At 36.1% G+C, this 17,302-nt stretch overlaps 1 protein-coding gene across 1 annotated transcript; it reads right to left on the bottom strand.

Annotated features, from left to right (window-relative positions):
• Positions 1–6,409: 6,409 nt before the first annotated feature.
• LOC145613247 (protein FREE1-like) lies at positions 6,410–15,589 on the bottom strand. Its single transcript, XM_081668320.1, has 10 exons — positions 14,539–15,589; positions 12,110–12,196; positions 11,890–12,021; positions 9,834–9,965; positions 8,946–9,011; positions 8,724–8,834; positions 7,677–7,769; positions 7,056–7,089; positions 6,780–6,850; positions 6,410–6,685 (listed from the first exon to the last, which is right to left on the bottom strand). The coding sequence occupies exons 1-10, from the start codon at positions 15,451–15,453 to the stop codon at positions 6,608–6,610; spliced, it is 1,719 nt and encodes a 572-aa protein (XP_081524446.1). The 5' UTR covers positions 15,454–15,589; the 3' UTR covers positions 6,410–6,607.
• Between the last annotated feature and the right edge of the window lie 1,713 nt (positions 15,590–17,302).

Genomic DNA, 17,302 nt, shown 5'->3' with positions numbered 1-17,302 from the left:
AACCATGGATGAGACTAGAACATCGCTTTTGGCAGATGACCTTCGAAAGGTTGCTACAAGCGGAATGATGTCTAGTAATGGAAGAGAACACAACGAACAAGCTCAGGGATTGTTTGCAAACAGAGGAAGGACTAATGAAAGAGGGCGAGGCAAGGGAGGAAAGTTTAGATCAAAATCTAGACCTTTTACGGAAAGGCCATGTTTCAAATGTGGTGAGCTTGGTCATTTTAAAGCTAATTGCCCAAATACGAAGGTAATATTCAAGAAGAATAACAACGACAACTCCAAAGGAAAACAACATGAAAAACAAGAAGCTAGTTTTGTCTCAAATGACGAGGATGATTATTGTTACTCAGTTTCAGAACAATGCAATGAGATATCCGGTAAATGGATGCTTGATTCAGGTGCATCACACCATATGTGCCCAAACAGGAAGTGGTTTACAACTTACCAGAGTTTGGATGGTGGTACTGTTTTGATGGGAAACGATCATGCTTGTAAGACTATTGGGTTAGGTACTATACGAGTCAAGATGCATGATGGAACAATAATAACCTTGAAGGATGTGAGACATATCCCAGATTTGCGGAAGAACCTTATTTGTCTTGGGTTATTAGAGAAAAATGGTTGCAAAATAGTCTTGGAGAAGGGAGTTTTAAAAGTTGTTCGTGGTTCCTTGGTAGTGATGAAGGGAATTCGTCACGGTAATCTCTATCCTCTTTTGGGGACAACTATAACAGGTGATTTAGCTGTTGGAATTAGTGGAAGTAAAGACCAAACAGAATGCACGAGGATATGGCACATGCGCCTTGGGCATATGTCGAAAAAGGGTCTATCATTGCTTAGTGGACAAGGTTTGTTGAAGAACATGAAGAAGCCACAAATGGAATTTTGTGAGCATTGTGTGTATGGAAAAGCACACAGGGTGAAGTTCTCTACAAGCAAGCACAAGAGCAGAGGATTGTTAGACTATGTGCATACGGATATTTGGGGTCCGGCTAAAGTTTCTTCCAAAGGTGGTTCCAAGTATTTTGTTACATTTGTTGATGATCATTCTAGATATTCTTGGATTTATTTTCTTAAGCATAAGAATGAGGTATTTGACATTTTCAAGCGATGGAGAGCAATGGTTGAGAACAGAACAGGTCGAAAGCTAAAAACTGTACGGTCTGATAATGGTACCGAATACACAGAAGGAGCTTTCAAGGAGTTTTGTGATCAAGAAGGCATTGTGAGACACTGGACGGTCAGAGACACACCACAACAGAACGGAGTCGCGGAAAGACTGAATCGTACACTACTTGAGAAGGCAAGGTGTATGCGCTCTAATTCTGGATTAGGCAAAGAATGGTGGGCGGAGTCGGTTGCTACAACTTGTTATATAGTAAATCGATCCCCACATTCTTATTTAGATGGTGACACGCCTTATAGGGTGTGGTCAAGGGAAAATGCAGATTACACGAGACTTAGAGTCTTTGGGTGCACGGCTTATTATCATGTTAAGAATAATAAGCTTGATGAAAGAGCCAAGAAAGCAATCTTTTTGGGGTATCCAAAAGGGGTTCAAGGCTATCGTCTTTGGAGTGTAGAAGATTCTAAATTTGTAATTAGCAGGGATGTGACCTTTGATGAAAGATCTATGGTAGCTTTATCGAAAGCTATGGTGCCTAATGATGGTGATGTCGGTATGAATACAAATACTCAAGTGGTGGAGATAGAATCTAGAAACCAACAAGATTCTAGTCATGTTCAGGTGGAGCATCCTGGTGTTTCTCAAGATGACGAGGAGGATGATCTGGATCATGAGGAGATTCAGCAGGAAAATGCACATGTACTACAACAGCAGCAGCAGGATTCTTTGGCATCCACTAAGCCAAAGAGAAATTATAAATTAGTTCAGAAGTTTGGGTCAGACGAACCTCTGAGACATTACGGGCAGGTAAACTTGGTAGAATATGCACTCTCAGTGGAGGATGATGAGCCGGTCACCTTCAAACAAGCTGTCAAAGACAAGGATAGCGATAGTTGGTTGGTTGCTATGGAAGAAGAGATGCAATCTCTTCATAAAAACAAGACATGGGAAGTAGTCCCATTGCCCGTGGGAAAGACTGCTATAGGTTGTAAGTGGGTGTATAAAAGAAAAGAGGATCCTTCCAAGTTAGATAGAATAAGGTATAAGGCTAGGTTAGTGGCCAAGGGATTTGCACAGAAAGAAGGTGTTGATTACAATGAGATATTTTCTCCAGTGGTAAAGCATACTTCTATTCGGGTGCTACTGAGTCTTGTAGCTTATGGAGATCTTGAGCTGGAACAACTCGATGTGAAGACAGCCTTCTTACACGGTGACTTGGATGAGGAAATTTATATGTATCAACCTGAGGGATTTAAGGTTGAGGGTAAAGAGAATCAGGTATGTCGCTTGAGGAAATCACTTTATGGATTAAAGCAATCTCCTCGACAATGGTACAAGCGATTCGATTCTTTTATGTTAAAACAAGGATTTTCTAGAAGTATTTACGATTGTTGTGTATACATTCGCAAACTTAATGGAGGTGATTATATTTATCTCCTATTGTATGTAGACGACATGCTTATTGCTTCAAAAAGCAAGGTGGAGATAGATAGGTTAAAAACTCAACTCGGTGAAGAGTTCGAGACTAAAGACTTGGGCGCTGCAAATAAAATACTGGGTATGGAGATTAGAAGAGAGGGATCAAGCCGGAAATTGTTCTTGAGCCAAAAAGGCTACATTGAGCGGGTTATAGAAAGGTTTGGAATGAAAAGGTGCTAAGTCAGTGGTGACTCCATTGGCTCCACATTTTAGGCTCTCTGGTAAACAATCTCCTACTACAGCGGAAGATAAGGCATACATGGATAATGTACCTTATGCTAGTGCAGTTGGTAGTTTGATGTACGCCATGGTGTGTACACGTCCAGATATTTCACAAGCAGTCAGTGTTGTTAGTAGGTTCATGGCGAACCCAGGTAAAGCACATTGGGAAGCAGTGAAATGGATATTACGGTATTTAAAAGGTACCATTGACACAGGTTTATGCTTTGGTGGAGATACATGTCAAATAAGTGGATTTGTTGACTCAGACTATGCTGGTGATCTAGATAGAAGACGATCTACTACTGGTTATGTGTTTAAAATACATGGTGCTCCAGTTAGTTGGCGATCAATGTTACAAGCTACGGTGGCTCTATCTACGACAGAAGCCGAGTATATGGCTATGGTAGAAGGAGTTAAGGAAGCATTGTGGTTGCGGGGACTTCTAGATGATTTGGGGTTAAAGCTAGATAATGTGAATCTAAATTGTGACAGCCAAAGTGCTATTCACTTGGCCAAGAACCAGGTTCATCATGCTCGTACCAAACATATAGATGTCAGGTATCATTTTGTACGGGATATCATAGAGGAAGGTAGTATTTCTCTTATGAAGGTGCATACAAATGAGAACCCTGCAGACATATTAACCAAAGTTGTGTCAGGAAGCAAGTTCCAATACTGTTTGGAATTGCTTAACATTGTCCCATGTTAGACATTACATGGAGAAATAAATGGAACTACGATTGGTTTGATCCGGTTAAGGGTACGTAGGCAGTCATCGTAAAAATGGTGCAACCGGATACATATTACGCAATTTGTTCGTCCAAAATTTGAATGTTTTTCAAATTATGAACGAGGTGGAGAATTGTGGGAATATATGTGGACATAATTAATTCCTAAATTAATTATGGCTAATTTAAGAAGGATTAATTTAAGAGGAGAGAAAATGATGGCATGCAGAATGGTAGGATGAAATTAAAGCAAATGTTTCGTTGTTTTCTTTAGTAATAGAATCTATTTAGAGCATGTAAGACCTTATAAATTGTTTAGGTTGTAATGCAGTTATTAAGTAATTCATTCATTGTAATTCACATCAAAAGTTTAGAAAAGTTTATTTTCTTACAATTATTATTTTCTTCATAGTGGTTATTTGTCTATCCCAAAATATTATTTATCTTTGTGAGGTATCGGTTTCATATCTAGTAGAAGTCATATTTCCGCTGCAAAAAAAAACTCTAACACTAATATATGATGTCATCTTTAAGATTTTATTTTTGTTCCACTTAGCTTATTTTTTGGAAGTACAATGTATAATGTTATCGGAAAAACATCTATCTATTTATAAATATAACTAAAGTAGCAACTGTTGACATCATATTGTCACTCTATGTTTCTTATATGAGGTAATTAAGTAATATGAATACATACAATATAAAATCTATGTTTCAAAGAAATTTCAAATATCGTGCATCGTACGAGACTAATCTAATTGCACATTAATGTAATATAATGTATGCTCCATTTAAATATTTTTCAACACAATTAATCAACAATATTTTTTTTTCTCAATTTTAATTTTAATAATCTTAGCCTTATTAGTTCATTGTTCTTACTACATATACATTGTACTGTATTTGTTTATTCCATATGAGTTGTCTCATTTTCACATTATTTCACAAATTAATTATGAAAAAAAAATTACTACTATCGTGTAGTAACGATATTGTTGTTGTTAAGAAATTGATAGAAAGTGAACTGTGAAATGAGAGAGGCTCAAACCATGCCTTTTTTTTTCTTCCCTTTTTCTTTTCTTTCTTTTTTTTTTTTCCCCAATGTTGTCATTTTCGTGCTAAATGATTGAAATTTGTCTACAAGAATCGTGTAGAATACACATATTTTAGGAACAAAAATACTTCGTATTTCCACAAAGTTGATATGTTCGACGCTTTGCATAAAAAAGACATGCCAATTGATGCTAGCTTATTATATTATCTACGCGACAAAAGGGATTTTCTTCGATTTTAGTTATTGGGTTGTCATTGACCAGCAAAGTTGAAAACATTAGTAGATCACCCGACTACATACACAATTAAAAATATACATTTTTTGTATTTTTGTTGGTTTTTTTCTAAGATGGGGACATTAGATCATCTATTCATCTGTGTACCAACCTTTTCTTTATAATTTAAAAAGGCAGCTTTCAACCCTTCACAATTAATACTAACAAAGTAACAAGTTACCAAACTAATACGGCTTAAAATCAAACTAACCTGCAAATCAAACCGAATTAGTAATGTAATTTGGTTATTTTGTTGATATGGTTTGGTGCGGTTTGAGAAATAAATAAAAATAAAAAACAAAATAAATTGTGATTTGCCGTTTGATTAGGTTTTAGGATTTTAAAAACCGAAAACCAAACCGAAATATAGGCCCACATCTAAATTATTGCCCAATTTTGATTTTCAGCTTTATTATATAAGGCCAAAAAAAAGTAATGTTGAGTAAGGCCGAAAAAAGTTACAAATCAAATCTCAAAACACTAGACCCAAAAAATTGCGTTGTTGTGCGATTTGGTTTATTTTATTTTATTTATTTATTTATTACCGAATTAAAAACGATGTGGTTTGGTTTTAACCATATAAAAAAGAGTGTGTTGCGGTTTTGGAAAATCCCAAACCGAATTGATATGGTTTGGTTTCGGTTTGGGCTATAAACCACACCTCAAACCGAACTTTCAACCCTAAGTTACTCCTTTTGTCCCACAATAAATGACACAGTTAACCTTTGCACTAGTTTGACCTTATTTTTATGTAACTAAATACTAATGAAAATAATATAAAAGTTAGATTATAAAACTTTATATTAATATCTACTTAACATATTTTATGACAGAATATGTTTTTATTATGTTAGTAAAAAATTATAGTCATGTTAATGTATGAATAGTAAAAAAAATCTCACCTCTCACTTATTCAAGGACGAAATGAGTAGTTAGGTGTATGATTCTGCCCTAGGGCTAAGCCCCTACTCAAAACAAATAAAAACTAAAACTTCAAAAATAAAATAAAACAAGAGAGAGAGAGAGAATACAGTAGTAGTCTGTTATTTGGAAAAAAAAAAATCAAGTGTAATTTAATTACAAAATTTTGTGAGTAGAGTTTGGAAGCAGAGAGAAGGTTCGTAGGGTTAGAAATGACACACACCGTGATGGATGGCCCTTAAGTAATAAAGTGATAATTACTTGAAACCTGACTTGAAAACAAGTTCATTAAGAAATAACAAAGTATATTGATTAGAAACATTGAATTTCTTTGAGGACCACCAATTCCCAATTAAACAACTAATATTTCTCATGTATAAAAAAATAAATAATAATTCTAAATATTGGTGTGCTGATTCGGCCAATCAAAGGTAAATTAACATATTGTAACTGAGAGAAGCAATTATGTCAAAATGCAATGAAGGCAATGGTGTCTGGCATATGTAATCCAACAGAACAATAACACAGAGCTATAACAGGGCAAAACACAGAAGTGTATCATATAAAATAAACATATGATGATTGTATTGACACAACAGTGATAACACCCTGGTGATGCTCTTCCAAAAACCGAAATAAGGAAACCGAAACTCATATACAAACTCAGTCAGAGAGAAATGGATAGAGGTAGAGGATATCACAACTAAAAGTTATCCGTTTATTATTGAGTGCTTAGCCAATGAATATATTGAACAAGATACAGGATATCATACGAGAAATGGAGGTGATGTGATATGTTAATGAGCACTCACGAGGAACGGATGCTGACAAACGCCACACTCTATGGTTTCAGAACCAGAGGATGGTACTTGGACCTGTGTTGAAAAGGGGAGAGGATGCAGTTCAATTAGGTGAGAGCTTCAGTTAAGATATTCTGACTAGAAAAGGATGCAAATCTTTCGAACAAACCTGCAAATGGACAGTGCATGTAGGACAAGCAACTTCTCTCATTCGCTTACCAGAACTTTCTAACTTTGTACCTGCGTACATTACTCGAGTCAGTGTTACATGTTTCATGGAGCTAATTATATGAAGCACATAATACTTGATTAAAAGAGTAATATTTGGACTATTCTAGTGATCATAATCGTAACCATTCTATTTAACTTTTATTTGATAGCAATCCTGAAGCAAAATAGTGGTCATTCTTTTTCCAAGCATTCAAAAGCAAGAAACAGTAATTACCTGATGAAATCCTCAGGTTCTTTTCCATTTCCTCCTGCAATGATCATCAAACGAGAACAGAAAATTACATATATTAAAAGAAAATGGGACAATTTACAATTAGATGAATGCAACAAGCCTACAATCACCAATATTAGAAAAAAAAAAAAAAATTAATAAATAAATAATCATTTAATGCTCACATTTATACCCCCATAAGTTATTCAAATCTACTGTATATAATTTCTCATATGTTATTTGTCAAAGATTCTCCCCAGAAGTCAGAACAACTACAGTAGTACAGTCCACTCACAAACCCTGCCTTTGGCCTTTCAAAAACTAACAAAAGAAACAAGTTTGCCAAGGGTGATGTCTTTAGAATGTACCCCACCCACACACACTAAGAAACCCAATAAAACTACTTATTAAAACTAATCTATACCATTCCAAAACCCTAGCAAAGAATTGCAACCACGCCATGTGTCACCCCCTATCTAAAGATGACATGGCATCACATCCCGAGCAACGTAAGTTTAATCCTCCCTTTACATTAACAAAAAAGGCTATCGAGACTTTAAGCCCACACTCTCCCACTTGGGTAAAAAGTTACATGATAAATTAAAAAAGAAAACAACAGATTACCTGAAGCTTCTTGGCAAGGTCTTCATGACTCTGCAAAGAGACTGGTCTGTTAGCTGCTTCCTTCGCCATACTAAGCCTCTGAGTGACATGTGCCTGTATCATGAGAAGAACTAATTACAATCCTGATCCTATGGTGTAGTATTATGAACCTTTATATATAAACCAACCTACTACACACAGCTTACTCTCACAATATTATCCATGAATCAACGTTCATATTGGAGTGAGCTATCATATCCTAGAAATCCATGGCAGTGAGCTATCAAGACACAATGTGTTGCATTCTGCACTGCTCATACCTTAAATTACCTGGACTTGTCTTCCACAACAAAATGCCGGTGTCTGTCCGTAAATTTAACTTTTATTTTTAAGACAGTCAAGATTATATTGATTTAGGCCCTATTCTGTTCACCTTATTTTCACTTAATTCAGGAAAAATAAATTCAAATAAGTTCAGATTAAGGTTAATAAGTTGTGATAAGGGTTAATCAGGGCTACCCAAGTTCAATTTATAACTAAAATAAGTTCTAATAAGGGCTAATAAGTTCAAATAAGATCAAATAAGTTCAGATAAGTAAAAATCAGGTGAATAGAACGCACCCTAGACCAGTAACTTATTAATTTACAATATAAGAAGGCAGGTTGGTTCCACCTTGAAAAGCTTGGTACATGCCAACAAGACTAAGAAACAATAATGAATGCCCAAATCGCACATTTAACCATGCAAAGACCTTGTACTATTCAAAATTTCACAAGATTGATCTTTCAACATTACAAAATGGTTTCCAACCACATCAACCTCCCTCTCCGCTAAATAGCAAGATGTGGCATGTTTATGCCTTTCAACCATTAACTGCTAATAAATCCTCAACCAACTTACATAAACAGTAAAAGTCCAAATGAACAGAATAAGTAATGTGATCAAAAGACATCAAAAGAAGAAAAACCAAGAACTAACAAAGCAATCATTATAAATTCCTACCATAACATAATTTGCAAGTATCAGGGATTCAGGGAATAGTCCAAACAAGCCAAGAAAATACATACCATGCATCGATCACACACACGAACTGCTTGAGCATTGTCTTCCAAAGTGAGGGGAGTTCTACCCTGAGTACATTTGTCACAGAATACATCTCCACAATTTCGACAGTGATGCTAGACGAGGAAACCACAAGTCAGTCAAAATCCACCATTTTGATGTGCAAATAAAAGGCATGCCAAGTAACAGAAGAAACCACAATTCTCAAAACTTGGTAAATAACATACCCTACGGTTAAAGGCACTAAAATCTCCTCCACATCCTGTGCACTTGGATACAGCTTCATCAGGAACCTAACAAATGTGCATATAAACAACTATAAGATTAAAGACCTCCCAAAATAAGCAATATACAGATATAGTATATGGTGATACAAAAAGCATAAGGAGCCAACAATGCTACCATTGCCATTGCATTCCCAATTTTACAATTTATTCATCCATTAAAAATACATTGACCAAGCAACAACCTTATTAGCAAGTATAAACCAATATGCCTCAATATTATGCAGACAAATCAGCACACATTTCAAGAGGGGATTTGAGTGCAAAACAACGAAGACTGGCCACATAAAATGGCAAGAATAAGTGACAGAATATACGTATACATTTTGCCATCAAAACTCTCCTCCAATAAAAAAAAAAAAAAAAACTATTTAGTACATAGGAATCAATTGAATAAATATTTAAAGCACTGGTATTCACTCATTTAAGATAAAGTATCTAAATTAAAAGGTTATTAATTACTTCTGACAAAAAGCCCTCCAGCAACAGATAAGTCCTGAAAAATAAGGTGTACAGCATAATGGATAGCCATACTCTTTACTCTTTTTTTTTTTTTTTGAAGGAACCATACTCTTTACCATTTAACATTCACACTAAATCCCAAATAAATATATAGAAATAGATCAATAAATCATGTATATTCAACTATTCAAGAATATCCTGCCAACCATAACTTTTTGGCCAAAGCGCCACAAAGGACATAATTTCATCTTAAAAAGCAGCATGCCACAAAGGACATTATTTCAGCTTAAACAGCAGCAGACACACCCTTCAGCATTTATAAATAACAGATATTAAAGTGATAAGAAAGAGGAGGGGGGAAATCATTACCCAATGATCTTTCTCTTCATTGACTGGTTTTAGCTTGTTCATCCAGTCAGCAAAACCTTTCTTCTTCTCTGCAGACTGATCCAAGGCTTTGGGTGGTTCAGAAGACCTGATCCTCCCACCCATCTCCTTGAACTGCAATCGAACACAGAAATATTCAGAAATACATACACGATACACCATCCTCAAAATAATACATAAATCAACATACTATACCACTATCCCCAATGCATCTAGAGACTACAGCCTAAGGCAGGGTTCTGTAAATTATAAATGAAGCTTCTATCAGCATCATCCCTACACCTGCAAAGAGGTTGCTGAGGCCAAGCTTTAGCGCCAAAATATTCTGACTTAATTTATATAGATAACCTGATGTTCCTTAATCTAGCTCCTCAGAAAATTTTCACCAAGGTGTGAATGCAAATTTTAAAAACCACTGTCAATTCTAAATCAGGAGCTTTCCTCATGACAATCGAAGTAACCAGTTACATCTTATCGTCTTCATTTTCTCTCAAAGTGCACGCAACCACTCAAGTCCTTGACTCCATGTAGCCACAATGTGTGTCAATGGAATGTAAAGCTGGTCAATATTAGAAGGAAGAAAGTAACTTTCAAAATCATTTGGTCTAATATATAGAATTGACACAATTAGAGAGGTACCATATACTTTTTCCCTTAAAATTATGAAACATGGTGCTAATATTAAAATTTGGAAAGAAGAGAATGAGCGATAATCCAGCAAGGAAAGTTGACAAGGTCAACTGGATTAATGATTTGAAGGTTTTAAAATTCCCGCTACAAAGAGGTAGCATTATACTAGCTTTTCTATTCATAAGAAATTTGCTTCTTAGTCAGGATTAAGCCTATTCAACAGGATGGACCCAATTGCATCCCTGGTCTAAATTTATTATAACCATGTCAGACCTAATCCACTATGTTAATGGGTCAGGCCCTAACCAGATCAAAACTTCATAATTAAGAAGGGTGCAAAGGCTATTAATAGGTCAATCCTCCCCCTGTCAGGCTGTCGAGCAATGCTCCAGATTGTTGTGTGTCACACCTTCTCTATAGAGAGAGAAAACAACTAAGAAGGAGCTTGAAACCATAATAAACGTTCGGATATGTTGGATGGTCCTTAGGATTATCTCCATGGGCAAGAAAGAAGCTCTTGGAAGGGTATCAATAAAGATCAAAAGTCAATTACCAAGCGCTGACAAGTGCCCAGTTCTCAAAATTTCAGGGATCAAAAGTAAGAAAGAGATAAGAAATCCATTTCAGAGATACATAAGTTCTTAGGTCTTTTTTTCCTTTAAGGTTTGAGGTGAGAGAATGGAAAGCAACCCTGGAGAGCTTTTACCATTGTATGTGCCCAATATCACAGAAAAGTTGCACATATGATGATGGGAGCCTAGTGGTCATTTTTCCCACCCCTTGTACAAATTTTCAGTGGAAAACCAAGAGAACACAAACTTTCATTAAAATAGCTTTTCATTCTTCCATGTCCCTTCCCATGGTTAAGGATGTGGGCTGACGAGTAATTTCACCTAACATAGGAAGCTTTTCTTTCACATGCTCTTATCTTCCGAAAGTTAGGTCTCAAAATCAAGTGTAGGCAAAGATAAATGTCTAAAATTTAGGATACACTAAATTTTGCCACTTTAAAGCTACTTTCATGTGAGTTTCACTCTTCATTTTATCTTACATGCGCATATCACTCCAACAAGGGTATGTCCAAATAAGTGAAAAGAAGAGAATGCTATGTTATATATGCTCACAAATACAATTAAAAAGATAATTTCAACAAGAACTTGCAAACTCCTCAAAATATTAATGCAATTGTAACAACATAAAAGGCAGATGCAAAAGTCTTTCAGTCAGGAAATATGTTTCATGGATTTTGTGTCTCCACTCCTTACGTTCAAAATTATGTACACTGATGTGTCTTGACACTTGGATAAATATTTATACCTGAAACTTGTACCCAAATCTAAGTAACATAACTTAAAAGAAGGGGGGAAGGGGTGAATATACATATTGCTTATTGCTTAGGGGAACAAACCTGCACAGTAGCAGCTGTCACTGTGTCCAAAAGTGTATTCGTAGTATAGCTATTGGACTGCAGTCTAATTCGTCTAGGCTCAATATCAACAGGAGCCTTGGACCAGAATGCGAATGTAGATGAATCATATTTCTACACATGAAAACAAAACAGAGAATACAAATGAGTTCATAAACCAATACAAAAAAAATATGGAAGTTTTGGGTTTCACTCGGCTTACATCACATCTTGTCACAGTCTCAAGTGGATATATCCTCAAAGTACGACTTGTGTTAGGATCAAGCATTCGTATCCCATCCAAGCCAACCTGAGAATGGAAGCAACAAAACCTAATATAATTCCTCCATAACAAGCCAAAACAAGAGTCCACCACAAGTGCAAGCACAAGACACAAAATTCTATCAAATGGATTATCATAAGGCAGGTGAGAGAGAGAGAGGTACTTTTGGTATCCACAAGCAACTTTCAAAAGATTATACGATACATGATGTTTACTAATTATCAATGGTATGCCCTACAAAATGATTAACATCATAGAGAATACTGAAAAGGCAAACGAATAAGTTTAATCACCATTCAAAGAGGCACACATCTGTCTTCTATACACCATTTTTTCCTTATAGTATATATAACCTTAATCACCAAGAATGTGCCTTGAGCTTTTTAAAATGTTGGGTAAGAGTAGGGTAAGTTACTTACAAAGTTACAATAATGCATCAAGAATGAGCTGGGGACTGCCTGGGGTACAAAAGGCTTCAAATGAGTTTTTTCTTTTTTTTTTTTAAAATAGATTTCTTTTGTGCTATGGCTGAAAAAACATGTAATTGATATGCCTTGATTTAAGTAATGCATCATTGATTCATTGACATTTGACAAGGCCAATATTTATTCATCTCTTTTATTTAAGAGAATTAGCCTCACACTGATGCCATATTATTATTTCCATAGTATTTAAACCTCCATTCTTGAAAGAGTATAGAAGATTAGTAAAAGGTTTAAAGACACCAATGCGATGAAAGGAGAGATGGAGTGAGATGGGATAAGGTCTCAAGTTATGAGGAGAGAGATAGAGAAAAACCTTGACCAAATAAGGAATGTTGAATTAAATCCCAAAGTCCTAACACCCTAAATTGGAAAGTGTTACATTCTTACAAGAATAAGCATATTGTAACTGTCTAATACGCACTAAGAAAAAGAAATTGTTTCACAAAACATATAGATTTATCAGCCATATTGACAAGAATGGCAACTCTTATACCATTTAACATAGCAAGCCCTAGTTTCTCACAAACAAAATGCCAAGGCTCCAACTTTATACGCACTTCTAGAGTGCCACTAGGGAACAATGTGCATAAACCATTCTACACATCAAATTACAGTAAGAGCGCATCTTCCTGGAACTTTTACGAAGAAATAAAATCAAGTGCTTGGGGGATTTTCAAGATTTAAAATGCCAAACAATCCAAAAATCTTCTGAAGATCTACCAAAGTATCCTCTCCAAACATGATTGTTAAACTTGTTGCCAAAAATCTTATTTCCTGAACCAAGGTTACATTTCATGAGATGCAATAGAAGCTACATGTTGTCTTGCAAGCGTTATGGAAAAAACTGAAGAAAGTCTGACCTTCAACAAAAATTATGTTTCCTAGTTTCCACAAGCATACATAGTTGATATTCACTAGTAGGCTATGTTGAACAAACGAAGCTCTTCCACAATTTACTTCGCAAAGCATTTAACAACAAATTCAATCCAGTAACCACAATCTACTAAGGAAGCTAACATAATTTCACTCATTCCCTGTCAATCTGTCACATCAGTCAAAATATATAACATTCCTTTCTCTTCTAGACACTTCAATCAAACTAACAGCTTTAACTCACCACCAGTCCACCAATTTAAATTATTCGGGATTCCTTCCAATCCCTAAACGTTCTAGACTTTTTTTAAAGTAAGGCTGGGAAAAGTTTATTTGCAACAGGGGACCCCTTCTTACCCAGCCCGCTAAGCCTACTTCTCATGCCCCCACTCATTGATTAGTTGATACTAAGAGAGCATTTATGAAAACTAACTATTACAAGGTAGCTTCCTTCCTTCTGATTCATTCACTTCAAGGCTGGGGCCATTCCCCGAGGAGAGAACAGGGCTTTCCAATCTGGTGTAATTTTCATACTGATGGTCAAAGGGAACGGTAGCTTCTAGCCTTGGTCTTTCTGGTCAAAGGGAACGGTAGCTTCTAGCCTTGGTCTTTCTGGATCAACAGATTTAGGTGTGGACGTAAATAAAATAAAAATAGTGATCCTCCAAAATGAGATTTAAACAATTGATCATGGCTTTCAGCACTCAAACTCATTAAGTTAGTCACAAAAATCACACTCTAGCTGAGTCCTACAAACCACAATCAACTAGACTTAGTTTCCTAGGTAACTCACTCAAAACCCACTATAAATACACATTCAACACCATCATCATCATCATCTGTTGAAAGAATTTCTAATCGCAATAACTATAACTATTATAATACATTGTTCTAGAATTAAGCTTGTGATAATGAATTTAAGTTCATGAAGTTTAAACAGACACCAAATCCAACAAAAACGACAGCAAATAAAATGCAAAATCATATAATCAAGAGCAAGAAATAGCATACCATACAGAGAACATCCATGACACTCTGACCACCACTTTCAGGCAACAGCTTGACCCTAAACTTCTGAACTCCACCCTTAGAATCAGAATTGGACTCCGCCTTCGGTACCGCCCGAACAACCTTCAAAGAGCTAGGCTTTTCCTTCTCCTTCTTTGAGGCACTAGAAGGGAAACTAATAGCCCTCCCATAATCATCAAACAATCCAGACCAATTAGACGATTTGGACCCCGTCCCTCGAGCACCATACGGCTCCGATTTCCCCTGATAAGCATACGCCCCATCATCCTTATAATCATACCCACCTTCCGAATTAGACCTAGTTCCCCCAAAACTCCCATACCCACTTAAATTCTCATCATAATAGCCCGCCCCATAATCAAATTTCGCAGTATTATCATACGATTTCTCATAATAACTAGAATTAGCGTTTAAATTAGGTGGGTTAGGGTAATTTTGAGGCGGAGGAGGAGGGGGGTTAGGGTAATTTAGAGGGGGAGCTGATTGATGAGGATCATAGGGTGGATAATACGGCGTCGTTGTAGAAGGATACTGCAATTGGGCCGTCGGTGGCGGAGGCGGAGGAGATGGGTAAGGCCCATATGATTCAGGCCCAACAGAAGGCGTCTGCGTCGGCGGCGGCGGCGGTGGAGGAGCGTAGTGGGGTTGAGGAGGAGGAGCAGTAGGATCGGAAGAATGAGGAAAAGGAGGGTAATTCTGGGAATACGAAGATGAGTAATCGGCGGCGGAGTAAGAGTTGGCGCCGGAGAAAGGTGGTGCTGAAGCGTAGGAAGGCGGAGGAGAAGGGAGAGAGGGATCAGGGGCGGCGTAGTATTGAGTTGGAGGGGGTGGTTGGTGGTGGTGTTGTGGGGGATGAGGGTAGTAAGGAGGAGGGTTGAAATCGCCGGGTTGCTGCATTGGGTCTGATCGCCGGAGATGGGTTGATCGGCGGTGGTGAGGAGGGAGAAAGTGGAGGAGAGAGAAAGATTGTGAATTTGTCAGCGAGGATGAGAATTGAGAAAGGTAAGGAGTGTGCGTAATTTTTCACTTTTGTGTGGGACCCTTTATGAGGTTTATCATGGAGTTGTTAAGTTTCCAAGCAAGAACCAAGGTGTATAAAGTTATAAACTAAGGCCTTGTTTGGTTGGATGTAGCAAGTAAAATTTCCCATGAAATCTCAATTCCTATGAAGTTGCAATTGTTAAGAATTTTCAAAACTTGTTTGGTTGGATGTAGGAATTTCTAGTTCTCATGGGAAGTTCCACTTACCTATAGGGGACTAAGTAAGTGAATTCCTCCATTTTATGGCAGGAGAACTTCCTAGAAAGTTCCAATTCCTACATTATTAGCAACCAAACAAGTGTGCATATATTCATTTCCAAGGAATTCTAAATTCCCATGAATTTGTTTTTCAATCAAACAAGTCCTTACAAGTTCTCTTTTGATTTTTTGTAAGTCATGATTTTTTTTTTACCAGTATTTATTTTTTTTTCTTTACGGAATATTAGCAGTAATTTAATACGGAGTACGAGTAGTATTTGGCAAGGTGTTGGTTTAGGGTAGTATTTTAGTAGCCTACTGATAAGGTAACGTTATATGAGGGTAGGGTAGTAAAAGTCGACTTATCTTGAGTTAATAAAACCCTAAGATTTCTTTTCTAATGGAATACTAGTGTGTATCCCGGGCTATGCCCCGCGTTACTAATTTGTGTATTTCTTACTTTAATTTAACAATTATGTTGGACTATTTGTGTAGTTAGTGTGTGTAGTGGTTCGGACATTGCCTTGGATGTCACCTTTTTTTTTTTACATCATATGTATATATATTTTAATCTTGTGAAAAATAAATGAATTATATTACCTCTAATTTACTTAATAAATGAAAGGAATATTATAATATTATGTGAAACTTGAAACATTAATAATAGTTGGTTGAGATGGTAAAATTACCTATGTATTTTGGAGGTTATGGTTTCGAATCGAAAGTAGAAAGAGATAGTATTTGGGTAACCTCACGATAATGACTAAAGGTTGAGTTATTTATGATAAGTTTTCCTAATACATATAAATATATAATATTATTTTTTTTTTACAGGTTCAATGCAACCCTAGTTAAAAATACTGATAAATATGTAGTATAAATACAGGCATAATTAATTTTTTCATCTTATAAAAAATATAGATACAACATCAAGCAAAAAAAAAAAATTAGCTTTCTCGTGAAAGTATTCTTAATATCCTCCGTAAAAAATTTACAATTCGATGATGAACAACGGCTCAATCATGGAAGAGCCAGAATAGACTTTAGCCAATTTTCGGGCACTTCTGCTCAGTTTTTGGGGTATTGACGTTTCACAGAAAGTTGTTCCTCTCAAAAAGTCCTTGAGGTTAGGCTTAAGAATCACCCAATTCAGAGTTATTTTAAAGGAGTTATAGCCTCTGCAAGTTCTGCCTATTCTTTCCAACGCAAATCCAATTCTTCTTTTTTCCTTGGTTTCTTATCTTTTCTTCTTCTCTTCTCTTATTCAATTATTATTATTATTATTATGGGGGATTTATAAAAATTATTATGAGTAGTTTTAATTATATAAAATCATATTTTTATGATGAATTAATTAAAAGGTTCATGTACATATAGTTGAGGGTTTTTAATTATTTGTTAACCTTATATTGATTAAGGTTATATTTATTTGTAGGGTGTGTTTGATCAAGATTCTTGAGGTTCTTTTGGTGTGTTTGCTAAGCAAGGATCAAGGTACGTTAGGTGG

Source organism: Chenopodium album, chromosome 25, assembly GCF_948465745.1.
Source record: "Chenopodium album chromosome 25, dcCheAlbu1.1, whole genome shotgun sequence".
Classification (NCBI taxonomy): Eukaryota; Viridiplantae; Streptophyta; class Magnoliopsida; order Caryophyllales; family Amaranthaceae; genus Chenopodium; species Chenopodium album.
This window is presented reverse-complemented; position numbering and strand designations above follow the sequence as displayed.